This window comes from Echinococcus granulosus (genome assembly GCF_000524195.1).
Source record: "Echinococcus granulosus chromosome Unknown EG_S00016, whole genome shotgun sequence".
Taxonomy (NCBI): domain Eukaryota; kingdom Metazoa; phylum Platyhelminthes; class Cestoda; order Cyclophyllidea; family Taeniidae; genus Echinococcus; species Echinococcus granulosus.
In genome coordinates, this window is record NW_020170396.1 from 1151277 (window position 1) to 1176665 (window position 25389).

Sequence of the window (25389 nt, forward strand, 5' to 3'; positions counted from 1 at the left end):
GAGTTGTTGGATTGTAACTCAGCATAATAAAATTACATCATTCACTGGTTTTTCCGTTGCAATAATTGATAGCATTGTGTTTTGTTAAGGTACGAAGTTAATGAAACCGTGCCATTTTGATTGTCCTATAAATCACTTTTACTTTTTGACAAACAAGTGTGCGCTTATTGTAAGTGATTTAAAAAGTATCTTGATAAATTTAGAAGGACCATAAAAGACTAGTTTATGGTTAGTTAATGCGACTTTTGTATGGAAGAGTCCATCTATTTTAAGTGGCTTTCAAATGATGTTGAATCGTATGAAATTATCAAACCCCTATTTAATCATTGTCATCCGAGGTCATTGAGGTGCTTTGTTGTAATCTCCCTTCATGCAAATACTGTAAATTCACTTTTATTCGTGCACTTTTAATTACCATGGAAAAGTAAAGCATGTGAAGCCAAAAAGTTGCGCATGTGACACGCATCACTTCCACTTCTCCACCGCACAATAAATTTTTAGTACTGAAAAGGTTTTGGCTGAAGAAACACCGCAAATGATATCAAGGCGAAGGTAGCATAATTTTTCGTTCTTTTGAGGCAGTCGTCCGACTCGTAATATGAACCGACTTATATAAAAACAGAACGATTTTTTAAGAAACTACTGAGCATTGCTAACAAGTTGTACGTAACAAAATCCATCCTTTCACAATCGTATCTGATTATTTACAATAAACGGTAGTTTAACCATTCTCTTTCGCATATGTAATTCAAAAAGATCAAACAAGTTCAAAATTTTATTTCCTCGCGTAATTTTTAGGTCCCAATAAGGCACATTAACAGAAACGAACGGCAGGAAGTTCTATAAAAACATATTCATTAAACTTGCCACTTGCTCTGAGTTAGCTACGATAATTTTAATTTCTTATGCATGCTCATATTTGTTTAATAATTCCTGTTATTTTTATGCCATAAATTGATTCTCAAGGCCTACCCGAAGCTCTTAAATTAGCCAGTTTATCTGTGCACCTATGAGAAAACAAGTCTTGGTGGCTATGGAACTACTTTAACTGCATAATTGGTAGTTCCACGCAGTCAGCATAATAATTTTAGCCTCCGTTTTTCTCCTGAGGCTAAAAGAAGACGTTTCAGTGTGGACGAATAGGTTGTTATTAGCGTGCAAAAGGTCCGATAGGTCATGGACCGGCCTTTTAGCCTTGGTGTCAAGACGAATGTGCGACCCGAGGGGACTGAAGAGACCACGCAGTTCAGTATGCGATTAGGCAAACACCAGTTTGCTTCTCGACAACTTGCACTTTACATGACCATCTTGGAATTGGGGTTTTCCTCACGTTTGAGTTCTTTGGCCATCCTTTGCGGAATGGATTTCAAATGGTTCGCAATTACTCGCGAATTTGGTCTATCATTATGCATAGAAGTGCAAACGAAACATTCAGTGGTTTGCTTTGAACGAATCTAAACGACTAGTTAAATCAACACTCAAGTTTTTTGTGCTAAAAATTTCTTATTATCTATTTATACTTTCGGTCCTCGGTTGCTCTCGATGCTAAGAGATCCGTTTTAACGCCATGGAATAAATGCTCAATCTTAATGGAGCACCACAAACGTTGGTACATTTTACTATTAAAAGAGGATTAAACAGACACATTTTCGGATGTACACGCAAAAGTGTAAATGCTTTTAACGCCTACAAATGCGGCACTTTACCTGCAGACTTGGAGCGTCCTCCTCAAAATTGCTCTTTCAAAAATCGGAAAGTGAAATCCACCAACGATTTACTAGTTCTAACTGACAGGAGACGATTTAGAAAAATACAATGCAATCCCGTAATTTATATACAAATTCAATTTAGGTGGTTTTTAGTTTGTTATCGGTTGGAATTATCCGCCTTTAGGCAGTAGCCAACGGCCACCGTCTTTGGGGAGGGACTACCTGCTTGGGTGCATGACTGAGTGAACGCATATGGCCCACATGTTTGACTGCTAATGTTTGACTGCTAAAGTTAATGCAGTAACTGATGGGAAAGTAAGGAGTCACAGACTTTGGAGTCAGTTGGGCATTAACAATAATACAAAAGGCATACCCAACTTATCCACATATAATTTGTTTTGTGTGTTTAAGTATGTATACTTAGTGAAAGGGTAGGGTTTCACTGAAATGCAGTTATTTCAAACTGTAAGAGAGTTTAGTAAGGAGGGGGGAAGATACATTCATGGTGATTCAAGCCTCCTCTGAATAACTAATGCGCTGATATGTATATATACGGTCGACAGCAGATGCCCTACAGTGTTGGACGGTCTCAAATAAAGCTCCCTCCTGAGGTAAAGGAAGGAAACTTGTTTTTTCTCACAAAGCGTCTGATTTTATCTTGCATGAGTTCACTTTTGGGAGATATAAAAGATTTTAGCACTGTGAACAAGATACTGCTGCAGTTAATTGTATAATCCATTTGTGGAGGCTTTCATAGGAACGCTTGGCATTTGATTGAAATCGCCAGTTGATTTAAATTTGGCTCTATGGAATGACTGTTTTCTTACCACATTAAAGCCAACTTTATTAATACAACTTAATAGATGTGCATTATGGGTCCTAAAATTCCTCCCATTGTAAGTTAACAAAGAAGTAAATTTATTGCTGTACTTTAAAACAAGTGAAATCATTTAAAGTAAATAATTAGAAATTGTAGATACAATAGATTTCATTTAATTAGACTACTCAAATTTCCTTGAGAGTTGTTCTTAGAGAAAACGACTAACCCCTTCCTGAAAAATCGTAGCCCTTAAGGAAACAGCACTAGGTAAGCTTGTTTTCACCTTCCATCAATCTAACCAGCTCAACCTCTGAATATCCGTATTTGCTTGTGGAATAACCAACCTCTATTTTGGATCCGCAGACAAATAAAATTACTTCATTCGTCATTCTGACCACCTAGAGAGGTGCTGACCCTCTTCCGCAGTGGGTGGCTGAGGTTTGTTTACCTTCTAGATTTGGGCAGATCACAACATCCTTCATCACTTTTCATAAAAAAGTAACACGCTTCTAGATGAGTGGTCCGATATGGAAAAAAGCAAACCTTCTGAAATATAAAGTTAATATTTTGGTAATTTACCATTTAAGGCAAATTACTATAACATGGTTTTGTCTCGTCATTTCCTATGGCCTACGTTTGGTTTTATTTGGATCTGTTGGTTAAAGCGCGAATTTTTTGTGCAAAATATGGAAGTGCGTGTCGAATTAAAAGTCACGTTACTTTAATCTCCAGAATTGACGCCTTAAGCAAGTCATGAGGTTGTATGGCCAGTGTCAAATGACCGCAAACTGCAGTAAGGTGTTAGTCAGACACGGAAAACATCAAATTTATTGTGGAACTGCAATTGTCGTCACGGCCGATTCGTTTTGACTTCAACAAGCTCACTCAGAAGCGGGTCTTATTTTAAGTGGCAAATAGCATGTCCAACTTGAAAACGAATGAGACAAAGGGAGCTGTCGCTTCATGATTGACTGGGATAACTCGGAGGCCTCAAGTGGCTCTACCATCAGCGACGGGTTTTCTGTTTTATGCATGTAAATGATTAAAATGCCAAGTGTGTTCACCCATTCCACCGTCAAACAGTTGCCCAGAGGTTAAAAACAGTCAACATGCATAGAGTTTTTTGGGCAAAAGCGCTTATGAATTTTTCAGGTAAAGGGACTCCAAAGAAAGCTTAAGTCAACCTCACACATTTTCGCACGCGCCTTTCATATTTTAGCCTGTCTGTTTACTTCTTCGGACAGATTGTATAAAGCAGGTTTAGTTACATTGTGGAACTAGTCCCAAACAATAAAGACAAACCGGAGCGAAAAAAGCAAACCACCGAAAAACGAAAGATGGTTGCTAACCTAAAATGGCTACATTTGCCTCCATAAACAAAGTGATGTTGTTTGAGAAAGGGAATAACAATTGCCGTATCTCATATTTGACACTCCCTACTTTTGCATCAAAATAAACAACCGCTCTGACATTCACTAACATTCCCTTAATTTAAGTTAATTCAAGGCGAGAAGCCTACGTGCATTCCGTTGAAACTATTCAAAGTTCAATTTTGTGTACTGAGAATTGTCCTTCAAAAGTACTTTCCCCTTTTAAACTCATTTTATGATAAATAGAAAGGCTACTTTCAAACTCATGCTCTTGTAAAAAATCGAGACTTCTTCAAGTATTTACTCAAATCGTTGGCACATAAGAGACATTTTGAAAGGGATGCGCTGTGCCACTGTTCAACATACCTTGCTCGGGGCTCGGATTTTGCGTATGCGCTAATTGAGCCCTCAACAGCCTGCCTCCAACTACGAGTCTGCGCATACTTTACCGGTCAACTAGTCAAGTATCCCCTTAAGTTCTCGCCAATTTTTTTGCTCAAGAAATAGGTGTCTGGAAGCATGGGATTTTGGACATTTCAACCTTGGACGGATTTATAGAGCATGTATAAATTTTATTGGTGCATCTGACAGCTTGGATCTCGACACGCACATCAACAAACTCTTGTTGTACACAAATGCGAAGAGTGCATTAGATATGGGCATAATTGGGTGTGCGGGTAGTTTTGTCTTCGCAAGGACTGAAATGTGTGGGGAAGTGATGTTTGTAATGTATGTTGATCATATCACACCTACGCCGAGAGAGTTATGCGGTCTGTTTAAATGCAAGCAAGTGTCTCACCCTGTTTACTCATTTCGTTGGAGAATGGGACAGATCTTTTGCAAGTAGTTCTGGGGGCGATGGTGGCATCGACAGAGATGATAATGGAGGAGAAGGAGGAGGGGAAGGAAGAGGAGAAAGTGAGGGTGCTTCAAAGTGGGTGGGATCCGGATCAGTAATGAGGGATTCGGGGGCTATTTCTTTGGTCCCGACCAAGCGTAAGGTTTCGTTGGCGTCCGGTGAAGCAATATTTAGTGAGTGCTTTTTATCATCTGGGTGGAGAGGAGTACACTTTATCGTAGGCCGGATTGACGAACGAAGCCGTGTAAACCTCTGTTGCCGAGCTCTATCCCAGGATAAGTAAGCTTCACTTTCATTGTCAGTATGTTCGCCAAATACACCACCACGTTTGAACAGCTTTGATACACCTGAACTAATTCCAAATACACGATTGTGAGACCGTTTCCGCAATGGATCTGCCTTCGGAACAGTGAGATACTTGGATTCATTGACAGAATCTTCTCTTTGAATCACTTCAGACGTCTCTGTTGGTTCCTCAGAAACCAAAGGTTTCTTACGCGATTTCGCCATTTGAATTACCCTGCGAATTCTACCCACCCCTCTCTCCTCCTTGTCTTTTCTTCCGCCTTCGCTGTCGTCGCTACTGCTATCCGAGCCATCGTCAGACTCGACAACGGAACTGACGATTTCCTTAACTAGGCTGAGATCGGCCTTTAAATCTGCACGCGCGCTTACGATGGAGGGGTTTTGACCTATCTTGCTCAGGCGCTCGGCCGCCACAGACTCCATTGTGCGGCGCATGAGAGGGTAGTTGTCAAGAACAGCCAGAAAACTGTCCCGATCCAGGGAATAGAGATTCGAGTAAACCTCGGCGCGTACACTAGCCACGCGTTTCGCGTTGGTCAAAAGGCAGATTTCTAAAACAACGAAGTCGCAGTACTTTTAATGAACAAACAAAACAACGCCATACTTTACATTACACATGCGTTATTTCAACACTGTGTGGCAAACTTTATATGAATATATGGATGAAATACTCTGCTGCGACAAATTTTTATCAATTTCTCTTAAGAATCACCATAATTTGCACCATCTTTAGGGGGTAACATAAGAGTAACTATTAGCGCGCTGCATTGACATCTGCTGCGTTTTATTCCACTTATGTATTTTGAAGGTCAACATCAGCTTAATAACAAAAACCAGTTTTTTTGTCCACATTTGGAAATTTTTGTGCATTTATCACGTCACTTGAACTTTGGAGACGCCTACTTTGAATCAATTGCCAAATATGCATAAGAAAACAATATCACTGTTAAAGAAGAATTTTTTCCTTTTGATTACCTTTACTAATTTTAAGATGTCAATGTTCTCCCTCAATATGTTCAAGACAGGCAGCTGTTTCAGAAAATAACAATGCGGTAATTAAGGTTACGTGGATTACAAAAATTTCATTAATACTCTTTCAATCCAATGCAATTTATTTTCCAAATTGAAAAACAAAACCGTGTCAACTTTGTAGCAGAGGTCTGCAAGCGAAGCAACAACTCTTGCACCTAACACACAGGTTAGGTGTGAGCATTTCGTGCAGAGATCAACCACGGAGTGGGATCTTATGGCATAGTTTATGCTGAGTGAGTGGAAACCCACATAAGCCATATAAACTCAGCAGCAACTGCTCAGTTAAAATGTGGTAGCTTCAATCCTCCTATGAATAATTACTTCGGAGTACTAACATTTGTTTCACAATGATTGCAAAAATGTGAATGTCTAAAGAGAGAAAACCCAAGCTTAATATCTTTAGTAACTGTATATTTAAACCGTAAATGTAAAGAGGTTTTAATTAAACCTTCCCTCTCAGGAACGTTTTATTGAATAAAATATGAATTGAACTTGACTTGAAATAAAAAACTTGGCCATACCGCCGAAATAGGAGCCATCGGAGAGGGTTGTTGCGATCTCTCCATCTTTGGTGATGATATCGACAATGCCTTCTTGTATGAAGTACATCTTCGTACCAATTGTGCCCTCTTTGATAATCAAGTCACCGGGTTGAAAGACTTCAAACTTTAGATTCGCCACCATCTCGGACACAAAGTCCTGGTCAGCATAGGTGAAAAAGGGCACAGCCGCCACGAGTTCTCGGCAGTTGTAATTGATGATTTGCTATGAAAGCACAAATCATTACTGGATTTTCTCCCAAAGCATTGAGAGCCAGCTTTTGATTATCTAATTTTTAAGGTGTGGTCCAGTAAACAGGCCCTTATCCACACTTGCGTTTATTCCAAGTAGATGAGCCATTTAGTACAAGCACAAATCAAAAGCACATTCAGCAGTGGGAGAGTTTGGGTTTAATTTAAACTTCAAGCAAAAAGAAAAAAATTCATCTAGTTTGTTTTTTTCTCGTTGTTATGAAACATTAATCAACTTCAAAGAGCGTTTAGTTAAACGATACGTCCAAGGTAATGACTAAGATAATTAAGCTGTGCAATTCAACTACGCAGCTTAATTAACAGAACGCAGTTAAATGTGGACTCCTAAATTCCTCATAAGTTTGTGCTAATGAGGTTTACCAAGTGGGCAACTCGCACGCTAAAATGGCTTGGTTCGACCAGGTGTATAAAGAAAGCAAGTATGTGACCACAAATGTGTATTTAGTTGAACATCGGTACTACTTCGTTCCGGTGGGTGGGAGCATGAAAGTCTGCTGCCACTGCGGAATTCAGGAAGCGGACTGAAGATACTAGCTGTTACTTACCTTCTCCTTATTCTGCAGTGGTGATGCACCATTTTTTTTCTGGGAATCACATTTTAGAATATAAACTTCATTTAGAAGATCCCTCCACTCCGACTCATTTAAACTGGAACAATTCTTGGTCAGCTTCTTCCATTAGCTTGCCTTACCTTCACAAATTTACATAAAGAAGCCTAACCTTACCTTTACTGATTTTATCTCACCTATCAGTCGTTCAAATTTAATAAACATGGAAAAGAGAAAAAACATGAATCTGTGTAAAATACATGCATGCATATACCTTGCTCCCGAGTATTTAAATTTTACAATGGATCCGGACTAGGACCCTATTTGTGCAATTGGAAGAAGTGATTATTCCCCATTTCTGTAGAGTAGTTAATTCCAATACATTCAAGTAGCGGGTTAGTGTACATCATGATAATCCTATTCTATGCAGCTCAGGTAGGACAAGAAGGTACAACTTGCCGTGCACTTCCTTAACAGCCAGAAGCGTAGCAGCCCAAACAATTCAAGTCGCACATTTGACTGCAATACAGGATCACAAACAAACGCCACTTTAACCTTGGTTATTTTTGGTGCATAGGTGATTGCAAGGTCGTGAGAGGTGAGAAGGAAACTGAAGGACGAATAACTACCCTTCTTCTGTGCCTTGCGCTTTGGACAAAAAAATAACTTTGGGATCGCCGATAGGCTCGCATAAGTTTAAAATTTTGTGATTACCTGAAGCGAGAACTTAATAAATGTTAAATGGATCATAAGCATTTGTTGTGGTCTTAACGCTTCTGTTTAAGTTAATCGAAATAAGTTAGTTGCCATTGAAAAGAAAACAGCTCTTTCACATTGCAATGTGAACAACCTAGGGTACATTGGGTTCCATTATTACTGAAACGCTTTCTCCTATGAAAAAGAATGTGCCAGCTTCAAGTTATCCTACTTTCTAGTTTCCTCCATCGAAATGTTTCATTTACTTTCATTGGTGGCTCTAGCTCACTTAATATTGCAAACACTGCTCTGTTTTCTTTTCAATTTATCAACGCTAAACTATTTACTGAGGCAAGAAACCTGTCATCTCTTCATTACCCATTCCACCACTGACTTGTTCACTTTTTTCATATTTGGCAGTGAGTGAAAGACTACCCTGTCTAACCACAAAAAAATAATGGAGCAAAATCAAGCTTCATTTCCCAAAGTATGTTATCATACAGTCCTTGAGCCCACAAATCACATTGTCCGAACCCATGAAACAATTATGAACCATAAAAAGGCCATTTCCATCAACAGCGACCCTGCAAACGCCCATACCTTTTGATGAGGTCCATCATACGTTTGACAAACCGTTCTACTGTGCAGTTATGGGCCAATCTTTGCCATTACGGGGCTTTATTATATATTTTGGAACTAAAGTATGTCTAAATTGAAGGTTATTCCCCCACTTTATAGCTCAGAAGAAAACCACTTTGTAAAATGAACAAAAGGAACTCTTTGATGGAAATGAAAGTGATTAATTTAAGTTATCCGGCAAACACCAATCGTAAATTAGGTGCACAAAAGTGCAAATTACTGGGGAAAGTACATCCATGACTTACTTCTCTTAGACACTCGGAGAGTTCCTGTAGAATCTGCGCCTCATCGAACATTTTGCCCTGGTACCTGTGCTCGTAGTAGTCGGCGATGCGCTGTCTGAGGGCTCGGGGCAACTTGCGATATGCCATGTATTCCTCAACTTGCTTGAACTAAGCCATTAAAGTCAATCAAATATATATTTTAAATGACATCATTCAAGCCGATCAGGCTTTAGATACCATCGAGAGTTGAATTGTGCGTGTTCAGTTTGACTGATGGGCGTGTAATGTCACAGTGGCACGCAAAAGTAGTGGCGTGTGAATGATTGTCTTTTTCGCACATCATCAAAGCCTTCAAAGTGCTATTTTTGCACGCAAATATTGCATTTATTTTTTACCAACTAGCTAGTATTTTCCCCCACACTTTCTACAAACATTTAAATAAAATTTGACCATATTTTATAGGTGTACTTAATGATAGGATGGTATTACATCCACATACTCGGAGTGGACGAACTAGTTGGTACTGACTGGTACTTGTTGTGTGGTTTGTTTCTTAAAAACTTCACCACCACAATTCTCATTTGTCGGTGTGCAGCGTCTGGACGTATTATTGATATAATTCAATCAAATTCTAACAGGTCATTTATCATTCAACTTTTCAAGGCAGTGTTTAGTCGCTGTGTGATAAAACTGTCTTTTGATAGAAGGTGTTTCTTCAGTTTTCAATCATTTTTACACGAATCGCGTGGAAAGTATTAGGGTGTGCCTTCCACCACTTTTTTGAATGGGACTGAGATGGAATTCTGTGGATAGTGTGTGTGTGTGTGTGTGTGTGCCAACAACTTCGGTACTTCCAGACCTTAGTATTAATCCCATATTTTTATTAGAACTTTAGCGAAAGATTCGCATAAAGATTGATAACACTGCTTAGATATACAGAGAGTAGTAAAAGTCGAATCAAGGCAAAACTCGTCCAAAATGAGTAACTTGTAATGCTAAACACCCAACCACGAAGGAAATCCGTTGGGTGCACAAAAGAAATTTGCATTTTGAGCCATTAGAGACGTCGACTATAGTATAGGGCCTTAAGACTCCACCTCCAATGCCAGTGAGTGATGCAGTGAATTCCCTTCAAGTATTATGCGACGACTTACATTACACTAGGTGGGCACTTCGTGTTCATCCTTCTAAAAGCCTTTCAACTTGCGTAAAGGATTCCTATTAGATGATTAGGTTTGTTACATAAAACAAAAACAAGTTTGAAATTTACTGACCCCCCACAAAGCCAATTAGAAGTTGGTCCTGCCCATATCAAACGTGAAATCTCATTCGTTACGACGCATCTATTTGGCGCCGATGCCGAAGAGAATTTGAGTGTTTCCCAACCTAAAATAGGTGGAATTCGTACTTCGTGGATGTTGCTTCTAAACGATATGTTATGTCTTCAACCTTAGCACATTGTCAGAGAATCAAAAAGCTGGAACTTGCGTCTGGGAATGAATTCGTGCAGTACTGAGCAGTGATGGTCTAAATCAGTGCTATGGCTCAAATATTAACGATTTTTACCAAAAATTTCACATTTGGAGAAATGCTCTGTCATTCAATTTAGATGGGTAGGTTTCCTATCAAAAATTTTCGCTCAAATGTCGAAAACGCGTCCAATCAGCAAATCACCCGGAAAAGTCACATTGATAAAATCAAGTCTACAGCAGCTTATTTTAATTGTGTAAGTACTTTTAAGCGGGCCATAAGGACCGAGGACCTCAATTTTTTACAAATTCCAATCGTGATTGTAGTCAGTTTAAAGTAACTAGGACTTTCTCATATTAAAACAGTTTTGTACCTCGTGGCTTCATTCATGATCCTTCACATTCATTTTTAAACCGAGCCTTACCTAGTTTGCTCATTTTATTCTATGAGACCCACGTCCTTAAGGGGTCTCAAGTAGCCTATTCTATTCGACTTCACCCTGTGGCTTCGGTGTGAAATAACAGGTCGTTCCACTTAAACGGTCGATTTTTCCAAATAAATGGGTTTCTTACGCACAGAAATTGTGGACAATTCTGGTCAATTACAAAAGCATACTGTAATTCCAAAAATTGAATGGAGGTTTCCACTTTAATTTTTAGCATTATTCAAGAGAGAATTAACCAAAAAACGCAATTAAATGCTTGGTTAGTCAATTTGTAAACTTAATACCCATCCCTTCTCGAAGATCTGATTCTTCGAATAGACCTACTATCACTCATAAATAGCTTAACCCAAGCAAGAGTAAGATGCCCAGAAAGGGCCTCCTCACTGGTAAGACGAAAGAAGAAAGCTTAGGTGTTTCTTGTCCTGTAGTGATCCTTAACTTCACAGACGCGTACGTTCAGTATCGACATCGCATTTGTAATGCCACTAATTTATTGCCTCAGTGGATACACATTTGTGAAACATTTAACAAATGAAATAAGTTGGATTAAAACAAAAAAATGACAATTCGTATCATGTAAAAATTATAGGGCGTCCAGGTCGTGATTGTCGATTTTCCCCAAAGATTCAGGCAACACAAGTGAATTTGGAAACTCACTTTTTCACGATAGTGGCGTTTGGAAGTATCGAAGGACTGAATGAGGGCCGCAGCGTGGCCTACGAAGAGTGCGTAGCAGGTGGCCCCGGTCATCATACTGACGATAGTAATCCAAGCTTCACTGATACTGGTCGGAGGAAAGCGTCCATAACCAATGGAGAGCATATGGGACATGGCTTTGAATAGTGCCCAGGTATACTGCTCAAACCAGTCTGCGTCCTTCAGTGCAGAAAGCATCATTATTAATCACCTCAGTTCTGTAAAAAGCCAGTGACACTATTTTGATTTGAAAACGTCCAAATTAAATGGTTAGATGATGGTTTGATTAGATGGCCGGGAAGAAATAAAGTGTAGTTTCTTGTTCTTAGGCGTCGAAGTACCACATTTAGAAGACATAAGAGTCTAAATATGATGTCTGTGTGGTGGACGTACTCACATCAAATTGAAGGTGTGATATAAAATTAGTATCTCAATTAATGGTAAAAATATGCCGAAGTATGGTATTGACATGCTTCATTTGCAAATAGTAGGATGGATTATTCTGCTGTTTAAAAATGAAGGTTCATTTAATGAATTCCCGCAATAAAATGCGCGTATAACCTTAATCACCGTGGGATGGCAATGTGATTGTTCTAAGTTTGCTTCCATTACAAGACGAAATCAAATTTTGTGCTGCTATACTAAAGTTAGGCGCTATGATCCACCACGGTAGCCGGAAATCAGATTTGGTTAAATAGTAAAGTCCCCATTTCAATTGTGTTCATTACAAATACACAGTTTTATCCGGAATGATTGGTGTACATAGAAGTGTGGATTATTTTAATCTGAGAAGTGGCATGGCTAAAAGTATAATCCTTCTGAATCATAAAAAGATTCTATTTACGACTTAAAGTTGGCACTTTGCTCTTGTTAATGCAGTTCATTTACCCAAAATGTCTGCTCTTGAAGGAATTCATTACAAATTTGACGAAAATCTCAATAGAGTGGTATAAAAGTTGTTTTGGACGTTTCCAGTTCATAATATAACATAAATCTGGTTTTATTCCCTTCTCCTTAATTTCTTTGAGCTTACATCCATGTAGAACCGAAACTTAATTAACATCCGTAGAAGAACCAAAAGTTACTCAACTTAATCGCCTCTTTACGTAGCTTAGGCCTTTATACCATTTTTGCACTAAAAATTACTTTATGTTTGTCTTTTAACCCCGCACCGCCTAAACATTTTCAATAAAACCAATGACCTTCCACATCCCCTTCATCTCTTGAACCTCCCTTGTGTAAAACCATTCCTGATATTATGATATCCCGGAAAATATAAATTCCGCTTGCCATTGGATGGGAAACGGAAGGTACGAACTTCGTGTTTCGCAAAAAATTACTCATTTTGCGACTAAAAAACTTCCATTTTTCACTTCATTTGCAGAGTTCTTTCAATAACCCCCTGGGTACTCGCAAGGATACAATTTCCTGAGACAGTAAATGGTTACCACGCTATCCCAGCTGAACAGAAACGAATCGGCCACACAAGGTTATGAAAAAACTGCTCCGGTCGGCCAAAATTCTCCTTGCCAGTTCCTCTAATGCGAAAATGGCTTTCGTTAGGATAAAGAAAAGCGAGGTTATGATTATTTTTGTGTACCATGTTACGCAAATTTCGCAATCAGACAGGTGGAATCATTCGTACAATTAATTTTTTTAGTGCAACTATCAGTTTAAAGTTCCACAGCAGTATACATTAAAACAATTTACTTAATTGGATTTCTGCCGGTCGGTAGCACACCAAAAGTAGCCATGCTTCATGATCTAAAATTATTTCAAAGAGCCAGTGATTTAAAAAAGCTTTTTACAACAAGACTGAGATAAGAATGTTTAAAATTATGCATCTTGATTAAGATGGTTCTACTATGAATTGACTGATACCCTTTTAAGACTACTTGCAATTCCTTATATTCGTGTGGCCTTTTGTCATAAATGGTTGTTTGACCACACCTGTGAAGTAACAAGACGCGGAATGCGACGGACCCGATATCTGAAGCAACAGTGCCAATCTTCGAGGAAGTAACAGATACCAGTTCCTCATAAAGCTTTGCTACAATGCATTATTCCCTCAAGAAATCAATCGTCGCAATCAAAGGGCTTGAAACCAGTGATAGATGAAAAAAACGAAAGTCCTGCAGTTTAGTCTTCAGCTAAATATCCTGCTTGCATTCATAAGCATTTAACGCAGTGAACATTCCACCTCAGATACCCATTACGAATGTGAAGCTTCATAATTTTAGACCACATTATTAGCTTCGGCATTTTCTATGCTATTAATATATGTGGAAACGCGTTCGCATGATATTAGACAGCTTTATTTGGAGAACTTATTCTAATTTAGGCCTAGAGCAGACGCGTTTGATGATCCCATGGTATGGTTGTCAATAATGTCCCAGCACTGAAGCCTAGTTGCCTTCACTTTTATTTTTTATCTGTCCGACATTTGGCAAATTTAAAGTTTTGAACAGATGGGTACTGTTAATAAAAACTAGCGGTTGGTAGTCGATAGCAGTTGGAGAGTGAAAATTCGGCGGCTCGAAAAGACAGTGCTTTGAACATAAAGAATACAGACAGAGAATGTACAGTATAGTGAAACGGATAAGGTACCATTCAAAATACATATTCAATGTCTACAAATAAATCTTATAGTAAAGGCCCTCATTTCATCGCCACTAAAACCTTTCCTCATTCGATAAGGATCTTCGTCTGAGGGACTTTGTCATTCAAAATTGAGGTAGAATGGTGTAGAAGACATCCTTTTGTTGATTATGTGGGTAACAAAGCACTCAATAACTCAACCGTTCTCTTTAGAGTAAGGATAAAATATACAAAAAAAATCGTGATTACTTTGATTAAGGACAAGGAAAGGCGTTGATTTCTAAGTAAAGTGTTTATTTTAAGTCTAAAGTGTGAAATTTAAAGTCTCACATTAGGCATTTTCGTAGACCTCGAAACCGGGTGCGCCGATTCATTATCAATCAACACTGGCAATAAACAAGCATCTTGATATTCTCGACAATGGATTAAATGTACTGACGAAACAGTGGCAACTCTTAAGATTAACTTTACGACTGCATATGCTGTTTCATTTGTATCATTTGACAAATCTAGGTCCCAAATAGACGCTTCGTTCGTCTGGGAAATCTCAACTGCAATTCAAGTGGTAAGCAAAAAGGTGGAATTAAAATAGGTGTCCTGAATCGGAAAAATTTTGTTCTGGAAGAAGGTTGGCCTTTTAGAAATGCGTAAGACTTTGATCTTTTTGAATCGAGACACACAATCAGGACTCCTACTATATTGCAAATAAAAACGACATTCAAGTGGGTTTATGTAACATCAAATAAACATTCCTAGCTGAAAAATTCATGGAAGTTACAGTAATTCACAAAACAGGATTATGGCAATGTTCGGGGTTTGGGATAAACAGGTATTTTTCTCCCATGTTTTACTCAGTAAGTGTTCAACTTTCCTTTCCAAAAAATACATACTTCGTGCATAACGTCTCGACTTTCCAACACATATTGCAATAAATAATTTGTATTCAACCCTCGCTTATAGCCAAAAGGCTGTATTTTGTTAGTTTATTGTAAATTCCAATGTCTCATGAAATTTTTTTTTTCATTTCATCACTCAAAATGAGTTCGCTAAACTTTGCATGCAACAAATAAGAGGCTATTTAAATTCACTCGTGATTAATTATGCCTCGAAAAGGTCTGTAGAATTAATGAATGCTGCATAGACTGTGGATGAGTTGGCCGAGTCCAAAAGTAATAAATCAGAACTTAATTTAGCTCCCTACTTCTCTTAATTAACTTCATTCTGATTCACGCATCGGCGTACTCTCATCGTCACACATTCCAAAACAAGGAAAACTTTTGTTGAAAGAAAAAAAAATGTAACTACTTGAGAGATTGAGATAAAATTGCAGCAAAGACTCAGTTTAATTTAGATTGTCATATATTTTCGTTGCAAAAAAGTAGAAGTTTGGTTAAAAGTTAATTGCCCTGAGCTTTGTAACCTCTCTTGGAAAAAAGTGCTCTTCGAATGCGTATCTTGGAAGTAACTCTAATGAATTTACAGAAATTGCATATTCCTAGTACCTCAAACTAATTACCGAACCGCGGGTGTAAAAAATTTTGCCAGGCACTTACTTGCATTGCAGTAAGGCTACGTGATACCGTGTAATTTGACAGTTGTCGCATTATTCATTGTGGTACCAATCCTGTGTATAAATACTACACACATTTCCTTATTCACTTGAAAGTTGATGGATACCTACATCCAAACGTCTGTTTTGTTTTAATACAAACATCTGCGATTTTCCTTGCCATCTTAACATGTGTCGATCCCAAACAATACCAAATTTTAATAAAAACGGGGGGTCACGGTCGGCATTGACACAGAATGCCGTGTTTGTAGAAGCCGGACAAAGCTAGGTGGAACCAAGCTCCTTTCAAAATACCATCTAAATTCTTCAAAATCAAGAAACCATTGTCCTGCAGGTTTTAAAATGCTTCACGAAATTCCACTCTGTAACCTCTGACTGAAGCATAGGGACCCAACTTTACGCCGTGTAACTCTATTATGGAAAGCAAGGGCACTGTTTCTCTTGCTTGCCTTTTTTTCCGCCTCACTCTGTACCTTTATTATGGAGTGTGAATTATTATCCAACGCGATTTATCGATGGAATATAATCCTGAAATATCTCATCAAAAGGTGTGAGGCAGCATAGTTTTCTCAAAATACAATGAGAGAGGAGAACTCTTATCCTACTTATTGTACCCGTACATAAGAACACTAATTTGCACAATTATTCACCAAATTATTAATTTTAGTTATGTCCCTTCGCTCAAATTCAGCATCTCAACATGCACTAGTCCTCAACATAAATGCAGGCAAGATTAACTTTCGTTTTTTTCCAACTCCTCAATATTCTGTCGCTGATCTTGTTTATATTAGCAATGCTAACGGCGATTTTTTCGTGGCACAATCTACTAATCAAGTAATAAAATTCTAGAATACTTAATGTTCGTAAATTAAAAGCGAGTTGCTATATTTTACTTAAAATACCTTGTTTTGGTTACCACCTGAATCACAAAATGTGACAAGTGTCAAAGTAGTATGCACATAAGTCTTTCAAAAAATAAGTGGCATAGTTGAGCAAAGTAGTGCAGCCAAAACACAGGCACTTTACCACTGTGACGGTAAGAGTCCAGTTTTAGAGCCTGCATTGTTATTGTTTTTGGCTATAACAGCTCCTCTGAGTGAAAATGCACGAAAGTCGAAAGAGATCTGCATCAAACCGTCCAAGGTTGGCGAGGTAAGAGTGATTGACATGAAAACAAAGCCCGCTCATTCTACACAACAAACATTGGTATTTTTGAGATACTCACTAACATATGCGCCGTTTATCGCTCACCGAAGCTGTTAATGCACAATCCATCAAGGAAGGAAGGTTGATGAGAGAAGGGTAGTGTACCGTTTCAAAAAGGTGGATGCAACTTGCTATCTGGGTAATGCATTCGCTTCCCATGGTCACGCTCGGCTCATTTGGGAAAGTGCCTTATTAAATATCAAGATAAGCTAGTTACCAGAAGAATACTCTTTTTTAGTCCATTTATACTCTAATTAAAAGTTAGTGGCATTTAACTAACGAAGCATTTCTCTCTGACTAATTTAATGCACAACTTCATAAAAAGGTGAAGTTTTGTTAGCTTTGACGACATGCAATATTTTGACTTGCCTATAAGGCTGGTTTTCGGCGAAAAATGTTTGTGCAATGTTAGTATTTCCTATTTGAATTAATGGTCAAAACAAAAATGTGATCAAAAAGATTCGTTTTAAACTTGGTTTCACAAGCAAATCACTTCTATTAAGACCTTTTTGAAAGTATTCGATGTACCTTTAACCTGCATCGTTGGACCCACGAATCCTCGGGATAGTCCATGAGAAGGGGAATAAGAAACTGAAGACAGGCATTCCAATGTCCAAGTAGCAGCATCAGCAAAACGAGATTGAAAATGCCCATAAATTTGCTTGCAATGTTGAGAAACTGAAAAATTTACTGTGGACAAGTCATGCACATACCCACCAATAGAAGCAGTATGGACGGCGAACATTTACTGTACTTATTTAGAGTGGAAAGTGTGTGTGCACTAAATGCTAAATTAGCTTTTGCAATTTGCCCTGAATATTCCCTTAGTCAAAGTATTCTGTTAAAAGCCTCTGTCACCTCTTAAAGTGACAGCATTTGATAGTTGCACACTTGGTTTGCAATAAACATCGTAAAATTCGTGGGGGCAGGGAAAGCAAAATCTATGAATACGAAAATATAAGCGCACCAGTTTCGCACCTACACTAAAGTGAAAAAAGTGACAGCACATTTGCATATGCTCAAAATCCTTGCACTCAAGTAAAAGGGTTCATTTACCTATGTTTGTTAGATACACTTATGTTAATCATTAGCATGATGAATTGAAATGGAATGCTTCCTCGTGGGTGGCTTATCCACGCCCTCCCCCCCCCCCCCTAGCGCTTGAGAGCTGACAGGTTTTCTAAAGAATGTGATGATGGAAAGGAATGGTGGGATCTTAAGTGAACCACCAGCATACAAAATAATGAGTTCATGAAGGGGCCAATTACCTCCTCCCACTGGCTGACATATCGAACAAGCCTCGTGAGCCGAAGGAGTCGAAGCATACTGAGTAACTTGGCCAACCGCAGTATGCGCAGTGTGCGTCCTTGAAGTTAAGAAGTATTAATTTGGGACCCAAATTAACATATAGTACAAATCGGTGCAGCTCTTGCCAAATTAGTGGACCCTCGTTGGCATGATATTTTAAATTATTGGGACATTTGATGAAGTAAACCCTGTCAACTATCGCAATTTGTTTCAGAGGTACTTTTACATAACTGCTACTTTTATGGTAGCATTAAAAATAAGCAGAAAGGCACTGAAATTGGTAAACTCATGTCGCATACTTGGGACGTTCTCCTAAAAAATATGGATGCACTAATTGTGGAAGCTTACAAACAAGAAGTGAACCAAAGAGGTTTAGCAGTACAGATACCACATCAAAGATAAACTACATGTGCAGATGAACGTACCTGCAGTAAGGATTTGGTTGTAATTCTCGTGTTTGTTGAGCACCCAAAATATATAATCCATGGGAATTGAGCTAATGAGATCCAGCAAAAACCAGGAGCGGACATATTGACGAGCGATTTCCTTAGGATCAAGGATAATTTCGTCTGCGTAGTCGTTGGTAATTATACCTGGTGACATAAATACTTCCAGCATAAGGTCATTAATGACTAAACAGTCAATCAGACAGCTGCTACAGGGGGAACATTCAAGCACAAAACTTGGAGAAAATATTGAATCACTCCATTCAACCGCAAACAATCTTTAAAAAGGAATGCATGAATAGGTACTTGTTCATACCCGTGCGAAATTTAACGGCGATGTCTGCTATGAAAACAGCATCCGAGACGGAATTGAATACAATCCAGTGGGCCCGAAGGTCGTCATAAAAAAATGAGATTGCTACTGGAAGAATAATTAGGTTTGCAATCAAGAGGGTGAGCATTAGGAGATCCCAGTAAAATCTAAAATTAGGGTAAATAATATAAGTTGGTGTATCCGTATTACGTGACTGCAATGGTTAACCTTGCGAAATTTAACATGCAGTCTGAAGAAGCATACTTTATTAATTATTCAAAAAAAGGTACTAGTTTCAAGTTATAAATTCGTGAGTTTTTAATTTGGGGATATTATTCTATTTGTTTCTGCCCCAAACATAGCTATGTAATGCTCTGTCTGTTTGCCTAACTCTTCTTTTTGGTTTCGCGAGCACTTAAGGCTAGGCCCTCGTTCTTACGCTGGGTGTCAGTCTGCGGGCCGTGCCGGTAGCTCCAAGCGCTTCTCTAGGTCGGTAAGGCATAATCTGTCCGAATATTATGTCTGCTGTCGTGTAGAGGGAGGCCTTGGGGCGCTGGAGTAATATATAATAGAATTTTAGGATCGAGTGGTGACCAACGTCTCAAATTTGCTGAATTCGGGCTAGTAGATATTTTTGCTTGAAAAAAAAATCGGTTCATATTTCTTGAAAAAAGTAAAATTCTGGGAACATCACATTTTCAGTCACAAAAATGTTCAAAAAGGGGGAGGCAGTTTGTCGTATCTCAAAGACTTTATTTGTACATGAAGTAATCACCCCGCTTAAACTACTATTTACTCTAAAATGGCGCAAACTGCTGTTTTTAAGCCATTCTGCAAAAAGGTGCATTGGCCCCTAGGCACTTACCATTTATGGGTAAATTATTCCGTAGAAAGTAACGCTTTTACTGAAAAGTTATAAAGACGCTAGACTATTGCAAGTATAGAGCTCCGACAGCAATAGTAGTTCTGGTCGTTTCATCATTGTCATTTCTGGATGGTAAAAGCAAAAACGACTGCATGATTCGTCATAACCCAATTAACAGATGCACCCACGTACCTCCGTGAGCTCTTGAAGCCCAGTTCAGGGGCGTATTCAGGCTTAGCAGCAAAACAAAATAAAACTTTTGTGCCCTTTTATCCCACTTATTTTTACACCAAAAATGTGTAACTTTATGAGGCACGATTTTAGAACATTTGAATAAAAATTAACACTTTTAGAAGCTGATGACCCTCGACTGTTTTATGTGCATACGTTTGAAGTGTCCTACCATTCCACCGGTTCCAGCCTGTTGTCATTTCTACACATACTACCTGTGCGTAAGCATAATCGCTTTTGAGGCGCCAGGTTCTATTTCCACTCCTCCGTAGCTTGTCCAATTCAAGTGATGGTTAAAAATGAAACTTTTGTAAATTGGTTTCCCATTTACTTCTCTTTTTTTGACAACCGCAGTAAAAATAGCTTCCAACATCTGAACTTTTAACGTGGTTCAAAAGACTTAGTATTCCACTTAGAAGTGCTATAAACCTTCATTACGTTTTGAATTTTTTCAGTTCGCTTTTGCTCTTATAGTAAACTGACTGTCAAAACCCTGGAGATTTTTAGCAATTAGGAGTTATTTGTGTGAACAAAAGCTAAATTCTGTTATTTTTGGTACTACTTATCCGCAGAGTTTGTACATGAAATGAAGTTTACCATACGGTTGTGTAAATCAAGTCCAACAAACCCAAATTCCTAAAATTCCATTTTTCAGTCCTCATGCAAAAAAACCAGCATAAAGCGACTTTTGGGAGACCATTGTCAAAGTCCCCCATTTCAATGCTACCTTGCAGGTGCTGCGAATCTTCAATTATCGCTTCAACATCGAAACTATAAATGTCATACATGGTAGGATAATTAGACATTACTAACTTTTAGCCAAACAAGAAAAGTTGACTCTTTTAAAAAGGATGCATTTAATGCGTTTATGGTTCAGCAAAACACGGTTCATTACCTTGATTAGCCTACCCCCCACCCCAAACATGGCATAATTAGCCACCAGAATAGGATAAAACATGTCGGCAATCAATAGTAACCTTTGAATCTCCACCAGTTGAACACCTTTGATCCAACAACATATTGCGGAAGACAAATCGTTGCGAATTATAAAGTGGATAATCATAAAAGAAAGGCTTTTATGCCCTTTCATGTGTTCCTGAACTTGCTGAGAATGACTGTACTCAGCGCTAAATTTAAACGCCATGAAATATTTCAGTTTGAGTAAAAACTACAATCATGTCGAGTTAGTAACCGCTATTAAGTCACATAAACTTAACAGAGACTCGCTTTATCTGACCTACCGAAAACTACTGCATGGGTGAATGATCCACTTTCCGTGTTGTTGTTGCCTGCGTTTCTCTTTATTCAGCGCGCTCTTGCTGCCGAATAACTTCATAGCCAGCTTGTTGTCCGAAGGCTGAAAGAAGGCAAAGAACTGCTCCTTCAGATAGCTGGAGGTACTTTGTTTACTGGGGTCGCACAATTCCTCGACATGACCATCTGCCATTGCGGCTGCATTCAAAGGAATCTGACCTTCAGTTGCCATTGTTGCTCCCACAGCTTCTGAACCGATTTCACTGGACTGAGTTGCGTAGTGTCCAGCATCAGGGCTATTCAAAGACACTTTTACACTCCGATTTATCGAGCCCATCTCAGCAGAAGAAGCTTGCTCCATCTCCATAGACGAGGATGGAGTACAATACTGTGTACCGGCATCCAGGCGTCCTTTTTTATAAGCAACGGCTCCTGGACTACGATCAACGTGCTTAGGTAGATATGCAGATAGATCACTTTCATTCGGCGACCACTTTTGAGGTTTATTTGTTGAACCTTGCAGTGGCTGATACTCAGTCGGTCCCGTATCACTTGATTGTAAGTCGATATCCGGACTGGTAAGAAGGGAACCGGGATTCCATTGTACTGTATTCACGCGAGTGTCAATTGTACGACTTCGTTGAAGCGATTTCATCCTTGCAATCCGTGATGTCCAACGAGTCTTCTGAGACATTCCACGACTCCGAAATTGGCTCGCACTTGGTGGATGGGGCGACGGTGTCATTGATTGTGTAGTACCGACTTCGTCATCCTTCTCATCACCCGTACCGATAGTGACAGATCGATGGAGACGGGACTTGTAGATGCGACGTACTGCTTGCGGTGTGGTGGTTGACTCTGTAACAGGGGAGTTGACAACCAGGTCTGACTTGGGCATCGGTGAGAGTAATGCGGGAGTCGTGTCAATCAATTCCGATTCGTCTTCCTCAGCGGTGCAGCTCTGAATGCTATGAAGAAACGGCTTTTCCGCTGACAGAGGATGGGGATTCGAGCACTGCGACTCACCTGAAGGTGATTTGCATAAGGGTTCCATGTTTAAAAAGAGGAAGCAGTGCGCACCTTTAGGTACGACACAACTGTGGGAACTAAATTCATATCTGCGACCCAACATTTTTTCCAGTCCTCCTCAATGATTGGCTAAAGCATATTCAAGGCTGATTGGATTTGTCCATATACAGTAGTCACAACGAGAATACTATCAGCCCCTTTAGACATAGGTTAACGTAATAAGATACATTTTTCTCTGTATCGAATTCGAAATCATTTTTGTGAACCTCATTCTGTTCTTTATGACCAGTTTTAGCTAAAAACAAAAGCAAAACAGCCGAATTAACAGTTGTAATGAGTAGATTTGATTATTCTGGACAAATACTCAACTAATAGACTGCTCCTCCTTATTACCGCTTAGTCTAACTCGATATGCTTGCAGAGCAATAAGAGGTCATGAAATTTTTTAATAAAGAATAACTTTACTCACTGGTCAAAGTAATTACATGCAAAGAATCAGAAGTAACGCCTCCAATGCACTTCTTATATAACGGAATTATGCGATTTTTTGTTAAGCAGACATTTATACAACTCTACTCTGTTTTTAAATATTCACTGACCTAAAACCAAATTATAAGGTTTGTCAATATTTGTTTACTAGAATCCAATACATTAAACTGTATATTTTGCCCTAAAGTGCACTCTTAAGCACTTTATCTTAGAATATTCCGCGTTTTTAAATCTGAAGCCAGTAAAAACTGACGGATTTTCGATGCCTTTCTTCCATAAAAGTTTCAATTTTCCTTTCACTTTAATACTACTATTAAAATTTAAGTAACATAAATTGCGTGAAAATGAAATGAATTTGGCTGATTTATCGTTTCTTGCCTCTAAACGAATACAACTTCCCAGTGTTTAAAAAACTGCGCGATATTTTTCTCATTTTCTGGCCTGCTGGAGATTTCGAATCAACGACAGATGACTACTCGGCTTTTCCCCAATTAGCAGTTTGTAAGGAATATTTGAGTTAACGCAGAATTTAAAATAATGATCTGTAATATTTGCACATTCTGTGCTAAAAACTGCTTTTTTCGGGCCTAGACAAACCTAGGAATTGTTTCGAAACGTAAGTGTACCAAAGCCTACCTTGAGGTACGTCAAAGTATGGATTATCAAATGATATTGCTCTGGCCACGAAGGGTTTTTCTCTCTGCGTTGTAAAGGTGCTTTTGCGATGCTGACTCCGTATCGTCCCGTCGTCTAGACTATATGGTCTTGTCTCGCGCAGCCGACCCCGGAGATAAGATGTGTAGAGGCATTTGCGGGGCCCCCCAAGCCTAAAGTCCTCGGACGCCATGATCTCCTTATCAGCGCGGTTGGGATCGAAGTACTGGATGGGCTGATCAATAGCCACCGAGGCCTGCGAATGGAGGATGTGCTGGCGCATCGCCCGGGCGGACGCATTGCTTGGCGAGCCGGAAAGGTTACGTCGTCGACGCGGCGTCGACGGCTGCGTCCAAGCACCGTCAACCTGCTGTGCTTGACGCAAATTTGGCATCCTCTAAGCCCGTCACTTGAGCGTTTGGGACTACTATTACGAGTGAAAAGAGTCACTTTTGGTTTATGACAGGAGCGGATGTAATGTAATTAAGTACTGCTGCTTCAAAGCTTTAGCTAAAGCATAAAAGGTACCTAACAATAATAAATATTTTAAATTGCCTTTACAATTGAGAGTAAGTGTAAAAAACTTTATTTAGGATGCTTAACATTAGTAAAATACCAACATCACTAGTGTAATATATTTTTTGGTAAAATATCAAAATTCTTTTGAGTGAAAGCCGAATTTGGCACTCACGTTATTTTTTTCATGTAAATTCTAAGTGAAATGAGTATATCCAGAAATATTTATTCCCGAATTTAGCGCTGTTATCACTGTTTAGCATCCAGTACCCCCTCATTACTCATAATATTTGCATAATATACAGTTAAGTAAATTATCAACTCAGTACTTCCTATTGTAGTATTTAAACAGATGTGGCGAGGCTCGAATAAGCCCTCAAATTCGTTTTACTGATTTTTGTACTACTTCCAGTAGCCATTCATGCAAACCATCTCATCATCCCTTGTATATCAATTTTTTTAGGTTGGCCTCACCAGATTTATAAAGCCGGAGAATGGTTATGGATTCTTCTTCCACTCTGTAGTATTTAAGATTTGAGCACTGTCCAAGATCACCTTTGTGCGTGTATTAGAGATAATAGTCTGTTAAGGGAATTGCACGCTACTGAACGTTGTTGATACCGAGACCAAGGTTCCAACATGCATGTTTATAATATTTGATAACTATATCATGAATATAGCACCTTGCTCCAATTGCTGCTAGACAATGGATATTAGGAATTGAACGGTACCTGTTGAAGTTATCTGACATTCAGTGAAAAGGTCAGCATTTTTTTCATTTGGTTACATATACGTTAGTTATGTTTTTGGTTACTAACTATAGGTAGCCAGAAATCATGTAAGAGTGGGGCTTGCCTCAATGGGAATAAACCCTTGTCTTATTTTGACAGAGTCTGTTTAATGCACTAATAACGTCCTTTCTTATTTTAAACATGGGTTCTGAAGGTTAAAAAATTAGTAGGCCTTAACCAAGGCCTCTCAGAAGCCTGCCTTATCTCTAATAACCACGCCTAGCGATGCTATCTCCCGTCGATTGTCCTGCGTGGCATTGCCCCAGTCGGCGCCACTGGACTGGCGAAATGAGGTCAAAGTTTATAATTTATAATACGTGAGGACATATGCTTCCATTATTATTTTTGAGCTCACAAGATTTCGGTGACTCCCAGGATCGAGTAGGCGGGTGTGATAGGGGCAATAACCAATAAAGTTAAACTCAATTGACGAAAACAAAATATTTCGGTTGATATAGTTTGCAAAGGCAGATTGTTATTTCAGTTTGGAATT

The 25389-nt window shown here is 38.9% G+C and overlaps 1 protein-coding gene across 1 annotated transcript; it reads right to left on the reverse strand. All coding sequences in view use genetic code 11, as the record gives it.

Annotated features, from left to right (window-relative positions):
* Window positions 1–4707: 4707 nt before the first annotated feature.
* Window positions 4708–23983, reverse strand: EGR_03250 (Potassium/sodium hyperpolarization-activated cyclic nucleotide-gated channel 4; the record flags this gene model as incomplete). Its single annotated transcript, XM_024492499.1, has 8 exons — window positions 4708–5615; window positions 6618–6861; window positions 9037–9183; window positions 11588–11806; window positions 18269–18366; window positions 18734–18963; window positions 21405–22443; window positions 23572–23983. 8 exons carry the CDS (start codon window positions 23981–23983, stop codon window positions 4708–4710), a joined length of 3297 nt encoding a protein of 1098 aa, XP_024353173.1.
* Between the last annotated feature and the right edge of the window lie 1406 nt (window positions 23984–25389).